The sequence below is a fragment of the Onthophagus taurus genome, chromosome 1 (genome assembly GCF_036711975.1).
Source record: "Onthophagus taurus isolate NC chromosome 1, IU_Otau_3.0, whole genome shotgun sequence".
In the NCBI taxonomy this organism is placed as follows: domain Eukaryota; kingdom Metazoa; phylum Arthropoda; class Insecta; order Coleoptera; family Scarabaeidae; genus Onthophagus; species Onthophagus taurus.
The window spans coordinates 39,073,737-39,090,186 of NC_091966.1; the positions used below are offsets into that span (position 1 = coordinate 39,073,737).

A 16,450-nucleotide genomic window follows, 5' to 3' on the forward strand; every position below is an offset into this window, starting at 1 on the left:
TTATTAAAAATAAACAAGATTGTGACACGATCTAAACCTAGAATGGATGAGAATATTGCGTGCAATCTATCGTATTTATTTTTAAATTTAATTTTTTTATAAACATAAAGTGCGTTTAAATTTTTTTAAATCTGATTTCATGCGTGCTAATAATGGTATAATATAATGAAATCGGCAGTCTGTGCCTATTTTTTTTACCAGGTGATTATCTTTTGGGCGCACCTGCCGTTCAGGTTACCCGAAGTGTAGTTTTTGAAGATCGCCGACATACTCTCAGTTCCTGAAATATTTCCGATTGTTGAAGCGTTTCTTCGCATGTATTCCATCGCATCTTTCATCGCTAATTTTGAATAAGTCTCGAGAATTTTCGGTTCGTGACCTTGGTAATTCCTCAATAAGTATGGTCGTATAAATTTATTGTCGAATCTTTTAAATCTGCAACGAAAATAAAATTAAAATCATTTCGTATTAATTTATTTTCTAAATCTCACCGATCTCGCACGTGGTAATTTCCATGTTGCCCCAAGATATCCTCAACCGCAGCCATTGTATGATCCATTAACTATTAAAAATCATTAAAATTAAATGATTCCTTAAAATCGAAACTAATTACCCTTTCGTGTATCCTTTCATTCATCGTTGGTTTTCTTTTTTCGGCGGTTTTAACATTTAGTAATTTTACCAAAGGTTTTATCGTAATTCCTTGAAAGAAAACGGTGAAATATACCACAGCTATCGTTGTGGTCATGAACATAGGTTGGAGTTTAACTATATTTGGTTTTATTAAAAGAACTAAAGCGAACGCAACCGCTCCTCGAAGACCACCATAAGACATCACAAACTTTTCGACTTTATTTAATTGATGCAAACGAAATCGGTTTGCTAAAGCCGTTAAAAGAATTACACCTACGAAAAGAATTGTGAAAAAGAGTCTAAAAAGAAACTCATGCGACGACAGCAACTAACTTATCCTTGTTTTTCTATCTACTTTACAAGCCGATGTATTCGTTGTCTTTAAAGATAGTACAATATTAAATACACCACTAGAAAACCTAATCTTTTTTTCATCTAAAACCGTGTTCTGTCCGATCAATATCTATCGGCATCGGCCAAAAACACCCCTAATAAACAACCCTACACATAGAATCGGTGCATTGACCTTTCTCAGTACAACTCTTTCATTTGGAAGGAACAAAAACTTAAAGGAGTATCAATCATAAGCAAATTTTCTGCTCTTTCTATCGGTGTATAACAAGAAACGAATATGAGATTATAAAATCATTTCTTTTTGTAAAAACAGCTTTGCTTATATGATACCGACAAAACACCGAAACCATATAGAAAGTATAGGAAATTTTCCGCTCTATGCAGTGATATAGAGGCTGTTTTTTTAAGCCAGATAGAACTTACGAAAGGGTTCATTGTGAAACGAAATGTGATACTGCACTCACTTTTTGATATTTATGATCAGTATACGCTACCAAATTATCCAGATTTACTTTAAAAATCAGTCATCAATTCGCATAACTTATAGACGAATTCGTGATTTGTGTGGCGCACATAATCGTCCATCTGAGCAAGTCATTCGTCGAACTGTGGATAGATTTCATACTACATACTCTCTAAATGATGCAATAACATCAACACGTCGAAAAAATGTGCGTGCTGAAGAGAATATCGCCGCTGTAAACGAAAATGTGGAAGAAGATTCAAATTTATCGATTCGTCGTCGGTCGCAGGAATTAGGGCTCTCTCCGTCCACTACGTGGAAAATTTGCTCAAAGATCTTGGCCTACACCCGTTTAAGATCCAGCTGGTGCAGGAATTAAAACCACGAGACCATCATATGCGTCGTTCTTTCGCCAATTGGACTCTAGAGCAGTTGGAAACTGATCCCATGTTTTATTGCAAAATTGTGTTCAGCGATGAGGCTCATTTTTGGCTTAACGGGCCGCATATTCAGTGAAACCAATCCACAACAGACCCTACAGACTCCATTACATCGAGAAAAATGCACCGTTTGGTGTGGTTTGCACGCTGGTGGCATCATTGGACCTTATTTCTTCAAACATAAAGTCGGAGCTCGCGTTACCGTCAATGGAGATCGTTACCGCACCATGATCAATGTTTTTTTGTTTGAAAATATGGATGACATTGATCTGGGCGGGATGTGGTTTCAACAGGACAACGCTACGTGCCATACGGCGACTGCAACCATTGACTTATTGAAATGAAAATTTGGCGATAAGTTGATTTCGAAAAATGGACGACATGCCAATTAGCCTCCAAGGTCGTGTGATTTGACACCTCTCGATTATTTCCTGTGGGGCCACGCAACAATTGACACCTTGGAGGCCAACATTGTTCGTGTTATTCCTGACATACGGCCAGCAATACTCGAAAAAGTGGCCCAAAATTGGACTGCCAGAATGCGTTTCGTCAAGAACAGCCGCGGTGCCCATATGCCCAAAATCATTTTTAAATGTTAAATGCCATGTATTGATCTTTCGAACAAGAACATTTTTTGGTTTAAAATTTAATTTCTTGTGTTACTTTTTTCAATTTAAAGTTCTATCGGTCTTAAGAAAACACCCGTTACAACTATAGTAGATCGCAGGTTACACAAGCATTTTATCCTCGAAAACTGTGAAAACTGCGTATAATTGCCGCATATAAATGTTTATGGCGTCATAACTTTCTTATATGATACGTACAAAACTCCATGACCATATAGAACTCATAGGAAATTTTCTGCTCTATCCAATGGTATATATTTTTAGTAGATTGCATGGTTACACGAACAATCTTCCACCAAAAACTACGAAAACTGCGTATAATTGCCATATACAGGTGTCACACAAAAAGCGCCCCAAGCTGTAACTCTGTCATTTATCTTCTGATCTTCATGAGCGCAGTATCAAATGAAATGGTTTGATGAATGCTATGATTCATGCTACAAATAAATTTTTTCCAAGGCCATCTTCAATTTCAGGCGATTATTAACTTTTGTTTTTCAAATTGCTCCATATACTTTTCTTCACGTCATTTTATTTGATACCTGGGTCATGAAAATCGGAATGTAAATAACAGAGTTACAGGTTGGGGCGTTTTTTGTGTAACACCCTGTATAAATGTTATGGTGTCATAACTTTCTTATATGATACGTACAAAACTTCATGACTATATAGAACTCATAGGAAATTTTCTGCTCTATCTAATGGTATATATATTTAGTAGATCACATGGTTACACGAGCATATTCCCCGCAAAAACTGTAAAAACTGCATATAATTGCAGTGTATAAATGTTTAAGGCGTCATAAATAACTCTCTTATATGATACACACAAAACTCCATGACCATAGAGAACTTATAGAAAATTTTCCGCTCTATCCAATGGTATATATTTTTGGTAGATCGCATGGTTACATGAAAAATTTTCCACCAAATACTACGAAAACCGCGTATAATTGCCATATACAGTATGCCCCGGATCGAATTACAAAGAGGAAAAAAATTGTTATTACTGATTTTTCAAACTTATCAGCATAAATAATGCGTCGGATATGTTTAAACTACTAAATTGCACGAATTTGAAAATTTATCTAGTCCAATTTATGATATGTAACCATAGAAACCATAAAAGTTACAACTTATGTTAGTGAGATTAGTCTTTTCATGCGATGTTAACCGTGAAAGAGAGAATTTATTTAGTACAGTGCTATGGTACTCGTGAATCATGTTTTCGTGTAGTTATACAAAAATTCCAGCAAAACTATTCGGATACAAGAATATCTCGTGTTGGGGCTCGCAAACTTATAAAAAAATTTTTGGAAACGGGTTCTATATTAACCATTAAGAAGCAGACAAAGAGACTAAATAAGGAAGACGCTGCTTCTCTAATAGCATTAAATTCTGTTCAAGAAACTCCAAAATTATCACTTCGAAGAAGAGCGTTACAAACTGAAATTAGTGAATCGCACCTCTTCAGAATTTACAAAGAAAATAAAATTAAATTATTTAGACCACGATTTAGACAGCTTTGCATGCCGGCTATAATTCCAAACTTTTGGATTTCCGTCTTGAGATTGGTAATGAAATATTAAATAACCGTAATTTTCATAAATTTATTGTATTTTCGGATGAAAGCACCTTTTCAACAAATGACATTGGGTACGTTCAGCAGGTGTCAACAGTTGAATCAAATCAGTCAGCTAGTTGTATGAGCTTTAATACAGCGGAACGAAATCGGCTGAACAAGCAATTGAGAATTAGCGGTTCTGCATAACCTAAAACTATGGCTAACAATAATATATTTGAAAATTTTGTGCTATTACAAGATGTAGTGGATGATGCGTTTCTGCATTAACAATATTCATTTTTATACAGTTTTGTCAGTTTTTAAAATTAAAGGGGAGAAACAAAAAATGTTAATCCTAACCTAGAATTTCACAACCGCTGACAAATTAAGCGCAGATTACTTATGCTGAGATATTTACTAAACTGCTGCATAACAGCGCTTACTTAGCGTTATCGTTCAGCCGCGACTGCTAATATAGCAACTCAACAGTTGACACCGGCTCAATGTGCCCATTGTTTCTTCCCAGCATTGTCGTTATTGGAGTGATGTAAATCCAATTACTCTTAAATTTTATACGGTCAATGTACTTTCAGCAAGACAGTTGCCCAGATTACCATTCATACATTGTGCCTGATTGTACCTGATGATAGTTTCACGAAAACCAAACGTCGGAGAAAATTTCTAATTGTGTCATGACATTTTTCATAAAAAAGTTGCCTTAAGAATGTTTTTTCAGATTCATGAAAAAACGAAAAATAAAGGAGTTATAGGCAAAAAACGAAAAAGTCATTGTTTTGTTTTTCGGCCATATTTTAAAAACTAAAACGACTAAATCCAAAAACTTTGTTGAAAAATAATGAGCTCTAAGATACGCAACTTTGCCCCCATTTAACCATTTCTGTATCTCTTATGGTTTCTGAGATCCCAATGGTGGGGGTCGAATTTGAATTACCTGTATACATTTAATAGACGGCATGGTTACATGAACAATTTCCCCCCAAAAACCGTATCTAAATGATTAGAGCATCATAACTATCATTAACATTATGCTTGCGCAACCATGCTATCTACTAAAGTTATATACCACTGCATAGAGGGGAAAATTTCTTATATAAATGATACTGCTTTAGCTTTTTGTTCCAACCAAATAAAAGAGTTTTATTAGGAAAGATCAATATACCGATTCTATGTGTAAGCTTATTTATCATTCCAGCTTTTTGATAGTTGACCAGCTATCTTTGATGATACTGACAAGACAAAACCAACAAAAAAGTGGTGTATTTAATATTTCGCTATCTCTAAAGACAACAAAGATATCGGCTTGCAAAGTGGGTGGAAAAACAAACGTAAAAGTTTCTTGTTACCGTCGCACAAGTTAAAAAGAAATAACTTTTTACCTAAAGTTCTATAAATCGAACAAAATATAATTGTCAATATGACAAACCAAGTGTTCCAGTCGTGCTCTTTATTTACAGTAGCTACGCCCAAAAACATAAAGATAATAGTCTCAGATGAACTGCTTAACATTTTCATTGCATACTTTATTGTAGTGTGCGATTTATGCGAAATATTTGCTTCGACGTAATTTTTCATTGTAATACCACAGAACGTAATCCTAAAATTTATGATAAACTTAAGTTTAAGTAAAAATTAAAACGATAACAGGTGGTCAGTTTATTATCTTTAAAAACTATTAAACATTTCCTGGAAGTAATATTTTGGCACGGACTTTTTCAATTTTATTTTGGCAATGTTTTTGATCGTACATCAAAAAAAAAAACTCGGCATGAATGTGTTGTTTCTATAAATATTTCCTGTTCTATTATTATTTATTTTCCTTTTTTGCGTCTTACCCTCAAACAAAAAAATATTTCGTTTTCGTTTTTTTATAAACGTTTCCGGTTGTACTACGCAACAATTTCATTAATTTGAGGAGATATCTCAAGATCCCAAAGAATTTAGGCCTCACTCGCCAGGCATTTAATTTGCAATTCGTTTGAGGTCCGAGTAGGTCTCTATCGGTTGGATACCTTCCAACAATTTCGTTATAATCCCGAAACCGACGTCTCGACGTTTTTCGACATTTACGAAATTGAGAGTAAATTTAACAGTTCTAGTGAAAAACAAACAAATCTAGTACTAAGGTTAAATTCATATAGATAAACAGTTTTTTTTTAAATATAAAAAATTTGGATTCGCCGAATTATTTTCTAAGTAAAGGTTTTCGCATTATCTGAAAAGTCAAATAAATAACAAATAAATTAGGTTTTGACTAACAAACTTGTTATAAAAATAACATCATAAGATCTAAAAATAATGTTAGAATGACTTTTAAACTTTTTTGTTGACAGTTTAAGGTTGTTGAAAAATTAAAAATTACACATTTTTGTTTGTTTACGGGAATTAATCTTTCTATTTTAAGATAGACCATAACAAACTGAAAGTTAATAATCAAACTTAATCCACCGGTTATGATACATCGTAGATACACTTAATTCTTTCTCACAAAAAGGAGGTTTAAAAATAATATCTTAGTTCCCAAAAATAATATTACAAACTCTATCTTTCGAAAAAGATAGAGATCTCTAAAATATTTAGTCTAAAGCAAAACTTTACGATGCAGACTGGTGTGAACAATAAATTTCGAAGTTACATAGATAATGCATAATCTTCGCAATTCTCTCAATTGCGTCTAAAATCATGAGCGAATAAAGAGATGCTGTAAATGCAAGAAAAGGAATAGCAAGATAGTAGAGTGACAATCTGGACAGGTACTGAACAGAAATTGGAAAAAGGAAAAGCTAACTGGGCCGAGGCAACAAGACTGAATAGCAATTGAACAGACACTGTAAAAACCGCAAAGGAATTAGACAGAGAAGACGAGTACAAAAAATTTACTGATAATAGGAGAATTATACTCGATAGAGATTGGCATTAAATAGAGAATAGAAGGACTGGAAGTAAGCTGAAAAGAAGCAGTAAAGGTAAGAAGACGACTAACCAGAGAAGAGGAGTATTAGAAAGAGCTTGATAATAGAAGAAAGAATCTGAAGAAAGCGTCAAATAACAAGAAGGGGGCTGGCAACAGGAGAAAGAGACTGAGGAAAGGAGGGCGGGCCGACACTGAACAGACACTATAAAGGCCCCAAAGGAACTAGGCAGAAAGAGGAGTGCAGGGCAGAACCTGACAGAAAGCAATATTAGATAGGAAGGAGGGCACAGGAAATAAATTGAAGAGAGATAGTATAAGCCAGAAAGGGACTTAACAGTGAGGAGGAGTACTAGAAATATATTGGTAATACAAGAATGAGACCAAGAAAAGTGGCGAAAGGCAAGAAAGAGACTGGTAACAGCAGAAAGAGACAATAAAGATAATGATATGTCTTTGGAAAGAGGAAGAGTGACTGGGCAAAGGCGATTTAGAGTTAAATAAGGTTGAAATGTAAGAAAGATTAAAAAAGATACCGGTAATAAGATAAAGAGACTAAGCAGAGGCTGTCAAAATAACAAAGGGATTAGACAGAAGAGCGTAGTTCAGGAAAGAGGCTGGTAATAGAAAAATGTTGCTGAATAGACATTGGGGAGACAGAAAGGAGGTTGAAGAGAGACTGGAAAGAGAAAAAATATCAGATAGCTAAGAGGGGGACTAGAAAGAGGAGAATTGGAAAGAGGTTGGCAATAGAAGATAAAGTCTAAAGAAAGACTCAAATGATAAGAAGTGGGTTGGTAACCGAAGAAAAAGACTAAACAGAGACTGGAAAGAAAAAAAAGCAGAAACATAATGTGTAAACTTCACGAATGTTGATGTAATGAAAATAGTATCTAGTATCTTGTTGTTATCTCAAGTAGTTTTAATGATTTAAAAGTGCTCTTTAGAGTAAGCTGCCTTCATTAATTCAAAAAAGCTCCTTTTATGAAGATTGATATAAGGTTAAATTATAGAGTTGTTAAGTCATAACCTGTTAGTATTGCTGAGTATCATCTGATCATAAATTTAATGCTACAAGATATGATAATAATTGACGCCGTCGCGCCTCGTCTAAAAAAGAGACACCAAGGCGGGGTTGGTCTAGGTTTGCAAATGCTATTACAAAATCGCACAAAAATTTGTCTAAAATGATGAGAAGGACTTCGTTTTCTTCTATACAACTATAACTCTGACTAAAAATACTAAATTCAGCAAAAAGAATCAAAAACGAAACTATTGGTGTACTCTATTTTGTGCAAGAACTCACTTTTTGCTGCAAAAGGTTCACATACAGGAGTCAACACCAACATATAAATCACCTGTGGTATTTAGACAATCACAAACTGTATCCTAATCGGGATAGCAATCTGACAGTCCTCGCACACAGAGAAACAGCAATGGTTTAAAATTAAGTTAAGAAGAAATAGACACAACGCAATTCACACTTTAAGTATAAGATGGAGGACGAGATACGTAAAATGGAAAGAGGAGGAGTTGTACAAATACCGAGTTCGAAACAATACATGCTTTACCAAAAAATCTTTTATCTATAATACCGTATAATGGTGAACCAGAAAGGGAGTTAACAGTGAAGAGGAGTATTAGAAATATATTGGTGATACAAGAATGAGACAAAGAAAAGTGGCAAAAGGCAAGAAGGAGGCTGGTAACAGCAAAAAGAGACAATAAACATAGTGATATGTCTTTGGAAAGAGGAAGAGTGACTGGGCAAAGGCTACTTAGAGTTAAATAAGGTTGAAATATAAGAAAGATTAAATAGAAGAGAAAAAATTAGAAAAGATACCGGTAATAAGATAAAGAGACTAAGCAGAGGCTCTCAAAGCAACAAAGGGATTAGACAGAAGAGCATAGTGCAGAAAAGAGGCTGGTAATAGAAGAAAGTTGATGAATAGATATTGGAAAGACAGAAAGGAGGTTGAACAGAGACTGGAAAGAAAAAAATACATTAGATAAAAGAGAAAATGGGTTGATAACAGAAAAAAACACCGAACAGAGACTGGAAAGAAAAAAGAAAACAGAATGTGTAAAGTTCATGAATGTCGATGTAATGAAAATCCAATATTTTTCTTTTGTCTTAAGTATTTTTAACGATTTAAATGTACTGTGTAAAGTAAGATAGCTTCACTAATTCATAAAGAGATCCTTCCATGAGAAGTGTGGTACAAGGTTAGAGATTAGATGCTGCTTAGTCATAACCTGCTGAGTATCATCTGACCATAAATTTAATGCTACAAAATATGATAATAATTATCGACGTCTTCTAAAAAAGAGACACTAAGGCGGGGTTGGTCTGGGTTTACAAATGCTATTACAAAATCGGACAAAAACTTGTCTAAAACTATGAGAAGGACTTAGTTTTCTTCTATACAACTATAACTCTTGCTAAAATACAAAATTCAGCAAAAATAATCAAAAAGAATCAAAAACCAAACTATTGGTGTACTGTATTTTGTGCAAGATCTCACTTTTTCGCAGCAAAAGGTTCACATACAGGAGTCAACACCAACATATAAATCACCTGTGGTATTTAGACAATCACAAACTATTTTCTAATCAACATAGCAACCTAGCAGTCCTTCCACACAGAGAAACAGCAATGGTTTAAAAATTAAGTAAAGAAGAAATAGACACAACACAGTTTACACTTTAAGTGTAAGATGGCACAATTTCTTGCTCTAGGTTCTTATGTACAACTTTGAAATGGTAAGACTTTGTTTAAGAACCAGGAACAGAAAGTGCAAACGTTGGATAAAGTTGGTATCTTTATCATCATCTTGTAGAATCGTGCAATATGACCAAATATCCATGTCATTACATCTTAAAACATGATGGAAAATGCTGCTTCATATAAAATTTTTGGTAATAATAACAATATAGATGCTAAAGCAGCAGAAACACCTTTAAAGAGACAGATAGATTTGTTACAATCATCCAGGATCAAGTGTGCAAAAGCTACTTATTATAATAACAATACGCAGATGTTCTTGAAAAGTACAGGTATTAATGTGCAATAAGTAAAAATATTTAGAAGTACCAAAAACACCTCAAAAGACACATCGTCTGTGTAGCAAAAATAGTACACTAGATGATTATCAGGCAATGTCATAATCAATTGAACGTCCTGAATCTCAAGGTAAGTTTAAGTTACCAGATCAAAAAGCTCAATAACTCTTAATGTTGTTGTGGCTGTATTAATTAACAACCTATTTTTTGCTATTTGTTATAAGAAATTTTATGAGTGTGGCCTTTGTTCATTGAACTTGTAAATGAATACTTTATGACATTGCGTTTAGAGAGCTATTCTGCGAGAACTGCTTGGTTTAGATTTCGTATGAAAATAAACACAGTAAGTTCTCAAACTCACAATTCTTTGTACTAAAGTATCACGCGAATTGGAATACGAATTGGTAAATAATGCTCATAAAAAAAAACAATAATAACAACAAATGCAATAAGAAGATTCAACGAATCATAATGATAATCTTATTCTTGATGCTGCGATGATTTTTAATCAATTGTAAGGTTTATGTCTGAAATAAAAGAAGCCAACTTTCACTGTTCCTATAAGGTTCATGAAACCCCAATTAGTCAGGACTCCCCACAGTCTTGGCAGAGCTCAATGGAAGAAATCCACCATTACGGATAGAGGAGCAGGACGATTCCTTCATCAAGAAGGCTTGATCATCTGAAGGCCAGAAAAGCTCTTCGGACAGATAACATCACCAACGAGATACTTAGATCGCATTGAAGCGGACCCGGAGGCCTTCCTGCATATTTTTAATGATAGCTTAAGGATTGGCAACTTCCCGAAGATATGGAAGGAGACTCAATTAGTATTAGTTGAGAAACTTGATCAAGTACAATCAATTAACAAATAAGTGAATGATTGATCTTGCCCAAAATTTGAGCAATTTATTGCAAATCCTTTTTGAAATAATTTAGCAATATGGAAACAGGTGTTTTACTTTTTTTACTTAACCATGGCGTGTTTATGACTAATTCAGTTCTATTTTAATGCCAACCAATCGATAAAGTGGATGCAAGTCAATGTTTAGTGCACTACCATTTACATTTATAACCGGAATTTGGCATTTATCGAGTAATACCGTACAAATTTAAAACAAATTTTAAATTCAAACTTATAGTGATTACGTTTTATGGAATTAAACTTTTCAAAACCGTCATAAAGAATAAGATTTTCAAAGAAATCAGAAAATTTTAACCTAATTTAATGTATCACACCCTATATCCATCATATAATTCATTATTAAAAACATAGATGGCACAATTTTTAGTGTTTTGTTTTCGGCCATTTTGATTTTATAAAAACAAGGATATCTTGGTTATTATAACACTTAGATATATCGAGTTTGGACTCATTTTATACGATTTTTAATTATCTACCGCAATATTTACGAATCATTTGTTTTCGGCCATCTTGGTTTTTATAAAAAATAAAAATTAAAATATCTCGAAAAGTTTTGTATCAAAATAAGTCGTGTTTGGATTCAAATTAAACGATTTTTCGTAAAGATTAAGAAAATCACAATATTAATGCCAAAATATTAATTGAAATAGTACGCTTAATTTTGAATGTTATGGAAAATTAATGCTTTTTTTATGTAATTTTATTATAAATAAATACTTACGCTAATATTCCAGACATGTGAAATATTTCAGCGTTCAAATAGGCCAAATATGCCATAACGAATATAAAAATTGGTTCGATAACACGTACTTCATTGGTGAATCGTGTTACAAACCCGGTAGCAAATCCCCAAATAATACCGATAACGGTACCGCCGAATGCAACAACAAAAAAGTTGGCAAATCCAGCCAAAAGGTCTGTATATAAAATATTTTTAAGCCCCATCTCGCTATAACTCTCAAACATATGGTAAAGTACAACGGTAACCGCATCGTTTAAAAGAGATTCCCCAAAAACGACTATATACAAAATTTCGTTTACTTGAATCTCCTCAAATACGGCTAATACAGCAACTGGATCGACTGCCGATATCAACGAACTGAAGAGTAACATATCTAAAAGAGTTATTTCGTGTGTGGTGGCGTAAAGTCCTGTACAACCAACAGCCCAAAGTGACGTGCCTAAAACAAAACGATTATTCGAAATGAGAATGCTTGGGGTAATTATCTCGAATTGGAATAAATTAACGTGAGACTTTAGGTTTGATCGTTATTCATTAACGAAGATGCGTAGTTTCTTGAAATCGTGCGGTACACATGTTTTCTTCGGTTCGAAACTCGCAATCGAAAGCGGTTCGAACTGGTCGAAATGGGCTCGGATGTGTGCATTTTAATTATAGAACGCGAGGTTCGTCTCACACCGAAAGCCTATATTTAAAAGAGTATTTCGTGGAAAGGGCGTCTCTGAAACACACCGTTTAAAGTCTCGATCGTTTCATCTCACTCGAAGGTGTCTAACCTCGTTTCCAAATTGATCCGGTATTAGTCAATTTTAACCCGATCGAATTGTTCTTTCAAAATGTCTCAAAACTTTCTTAATCTTGAGTTACAAATTTTTGAAAAAAGAAAAATTCTAACCTTACCGATTGTTAATGTATTGAAGATGGTTCCAATTACAGCAAACAATAAGATCGTCCCTAAATGATCAAAGAATAATCTATTGGGCATGAAGTATCCGGCGTCTAAGATTATCGGTGGTAACATGTAGAAGAAGAATGTTTCCGGGGTTAATGGTGACATATGCACTGAATCGGTTAGATGTACCAAAACAACCCCAATTACTACTCCCACGACGATTAATAAACATGATTCAGGAAAAATTTCGTTTAATCTCGGTGCCATATGAAAACCTGAAATCAAAAAAAAGAACAATAAATAATAAATATATGTGTATCATATATTAATGCTAAACCCGAATGTTTCTAGTTCTAGTTTTAATTCTTATTCAACGTTAGAATAATAATTCTCTTGCTCTATTTGTAGCTATAGACGATGAGGCATACGATGCACTTGAAGCTAAGTTGATGAAAAATTCTGCTAAACCATAAATCGATTTGAATTACAAGAAAACCACATTTCCAGAGAAATAAACGGTGGCAGAAATAATTTTCTTTGTGTATTTTTATCTATAGATGATCAGGAATGCGATGCGTTTTAAATTAAATTTGTCAGAAATTCTGATCATTTCGAAATTTTGCTAGAATTCAAGGAAAACTGATTTTCAAACGAAATCAAGAATGCCAAAGATTTTTTTGTCTATATTTGTTGTTTTACGATGATGTAAATCAAACTAAATTGATCAGAAATGCTAATCAACCTGAAATTTGCAAAGATATAACAAAAAACCTGTTTTTAGAGAAAATACGATACGATATAGATCTAAGAAAGTTGATCAGAAATTCTGCTCATGTTGAACGTCGGATGTTTACCGAAGTTTAAATTTTGTTTGGTTGTGTGTTCATAAATTTTCTGACCTAATTTTCTGCCAGTCTGTCCTATGTATGTTGCCATGCATGTTCCTCATTGTAGTTTGTATACACCATTATCTTCTAGTTTGATAGTTCTGTCTTTGTTATTTATTACTAATTTACCTAAAGTGTAATTCTTCTTGCATGAAAGTTGCATGTTATATTTTTTAAATATCTTTCCTATTTCTTTATTGATTTCACCCTGGTATAGTATGGATCTAAATGTTTTAGCCTTCGGTTTTTTCTGGTATTAATGTAGTTTTGTTAGTGAGGTTAAATTTCTTTAGTCACACATTAACAAATTTCTCTATTTTATCTTGAGGAAAGTTATTATTGTAAGCTATATTATGTTTAATTCTGTCTCTAACTTATCTTGACTTAGGTTGGAAGTACGGGCTGTCTAATAAAATGCAAGTCAAACTAAATTGATTAGAAATTTTACTCAACCCGAAATTTGCAAAGATTTAAGAAAAAGCTGTTTCTACAGAACTACAACACGATAAAATATTTTTTTTCTCTATTGTATGATATAAACGATGAGGAACACAATGCAATTTAAATTAAAGTAATCAGAAATTGTGTACAATTCGAAATTTGGTAAAATTCAAGGAAAATTGGGTTTCAAAGGAAATAAGAAATGGCAAAAGATTTCTTTGTCCATATTTGCTCTTTTAAACTGATGAAGATTACGATGCAAGTCAAGCTGATTTGATCAGAAATTCTGCTCAACCAGAAATTTGCAAAATTTAAGAAAGTCTTGTTTCTAGAGAGTAGTGGTGAAACGGATACTGATTTTGCGGTTATCGGGCTATCATTTTTGAAGTGATACCCTATATTGCCACATTATTGCGATGTCTTGAATAAAAATGTCTTATATCGTTTTCTCAAAAACTAAAAGCTATTTTTCAAAACCGGTTGTTTCATTGGAAAGAAGACACTTTTATTAACACTTTGGAAAACTTTCATGCTCATATTCCAAGAACTGGATTTTATACGAATTTTTAAAACTTTAATCGGCAAAAAATTACAAAATTCGAAAAAATTGTTGATTATTTCAAAAATTTATTTCTCAAGAACTGAAGTTGATTTTTCAAAACGGCTTTTTGCATTAAAAAGAGGATACTTTAATTGATAATTGGTGATATTTCCATAAGGATCCATCAAAAAATTAATTTTATATCGAATTTTGAAAATTATCGATGAAAATTGCAACATCGTAAATTTTATCAAAACTTCAAATATTGTTTTCTCAAAAACTAAACGTTATTTTTCAAAATGGGTTGGTTTATTGGAAAGAGGACACTTTTATTAACACTATGAGAAATTTTCATACTCATATTCCAAGAACTGGATTTTATACGAATTTTTAAAACTTAATCGGCGAAAATTGCAAAATTCGAAAAAATTGTCGATCATTTCAAAAATTTGTTTCTCAAGAACTGTAATTGATTTTTCAAAACGGTTTGTTGCATTAAAAAGAGGACACTTTAATTAATAATTGGTGATATTTCCACAAGGATCCATCAAAAAATTAATTTTATATCGAATTTTGAAAATTATCGATAAAAATTGCAACATCGTAAATTTTATCAAAACTTCAAATATTGTTTTCTCAAAAACTAAACGTTATTTTTCAAAATGGGTTGGTTTATTAGAAAGAGGACACTTTTATTAACACTATGAGAAATTTTCATACTCATATTCCAAGAACTGGATTTTATACGAATTTTTAAAACTTAATCGGCGAAAATTGCAAAATTCGAAAAAATTGTCGATCATTTCAAAAATTTGTTTCTCAAGAACTGTAATTGATTTTTCAAAACGGCTTGTTGCATTAAAAAGAGGGCACTTTAATTAATAATTGGTGATATTTCCACAAGGATCCATCAAAAAATTAATTTTATATCGAATTTTGAAAATTATCGATAAAAATTGCAACATCGTAAATTTTATCAAAACTTCAAATATTGTTTTCTCAAAAACTAAACGTTATTTTTCAAAATGGGTTGGTTTATTAGAAAGAGGACACTTTTATTAACACTATGAGAAATTTTCATACTCATATTCCAAGAACTGGATTTTATACGAATTTTTAAAACTTAATCGGCGAAAATTGCAAAATTCGAAAAAATTGTCGATCATTTCAAAAATTTGTTTCTCAAGAACTGTAATTGATTTTTCAAAACGGCTTGTTGCATTAAAAAGAGGACACTTTAATTAATAATTGGTGATATTTCCACAAGGATCCATCAAAAAATTAATTTTATATCGAATTTTGAAAATTATCGATAAAAATTGCAACATCGTAAATTTTATCAAAACTTCAAATATCGTTTTCTCAAAAACTAAACGTTATTTTTCAAAATGGGTTGGTTTATTGGAAAGAGGACACTTTTATTAACACTATGAGAAATTTTCATACTCATATTCCAAGAACTGGATTTTATACGAATTTTTAAAACTTAATCGGCGAAAATTGCAAAATTCGAAAAAATTGTCGATCATTTCAAAAATTTGTTTCTCAAGAACGGTAATTAATTTTTCAAAACGGCTTGTTGCATTAAAAAGAGGACACTTTTATTAATAATTGGTGATATTTCCACAGGGATCCTTCCAGAAATTAATTTTATAGCAAATTTTGAAAATTATCGATGAAAATTGCAACATCGAAAATTTTATCTAAACTTCAAATATCGTTTTCTCAAAAACTAAAAGCTATTTTTCAAAACCGGTTGGTTCATTGGAAAGAAGACACTTTTATTAACACTTTGGAAAACTTTCATGCTCATATTCCAAGAACTGGATTTTATACGAATTTTTAAAACTTTAATCGGCAAAAAATTACAAAATTCGAAATAATTGTTGATTATTTCAAAAATTTATTTCTCAAGAACTGAAGTTGATTTTTCAAAACGGCTTTTTGCAT

General features: G+C 32.7%; 1 protein-coding gene across 9 annotated transcripts in view; it reads right to left on the bottom strand.

The window, feature by feature from the left end:
- The window catches only part of LOC111416327 (Na[+]/H[+] hydrogen exchanger 2), a 48,664-nt gene that overhangs the window by 17,048 nt on the left and 15,166 nt on the right, over positions 1–16,450 (bottom strand). For 7 of the 9 annotated variants that reach the window (XM_023048302.2, XM_023048300.2, XM_023048307.2 and 4 more), the window contains exons 2-7: positions 12,640–12,906; positions 11,719–12,178; positions 5,478–5,695; positions 614–906; positions 492–562; positions 199–435 (exon numbers count right to left, since the gene is read on the bottom strand). In XM_023048302.2, coding sequence (XP_022904070.1) covers positions 199–435; positions 492–562; positions 614–906; positions 5,478–5,695; positions 11,719–12,178; positions 12,640–12,906 — 1,546 coding nt within the window. The remainder of the gene's footprint in view (positions 1–198; positions 436–491; positions 563–613; positions 907–5,477; positions 5,696–11,718; positions 12,179–12,639; positions 12,907–16,450) is intronic. The other 2 variants (XM_023048306.2, XM_023048305.2) reach the window with 1 other exon arrangement.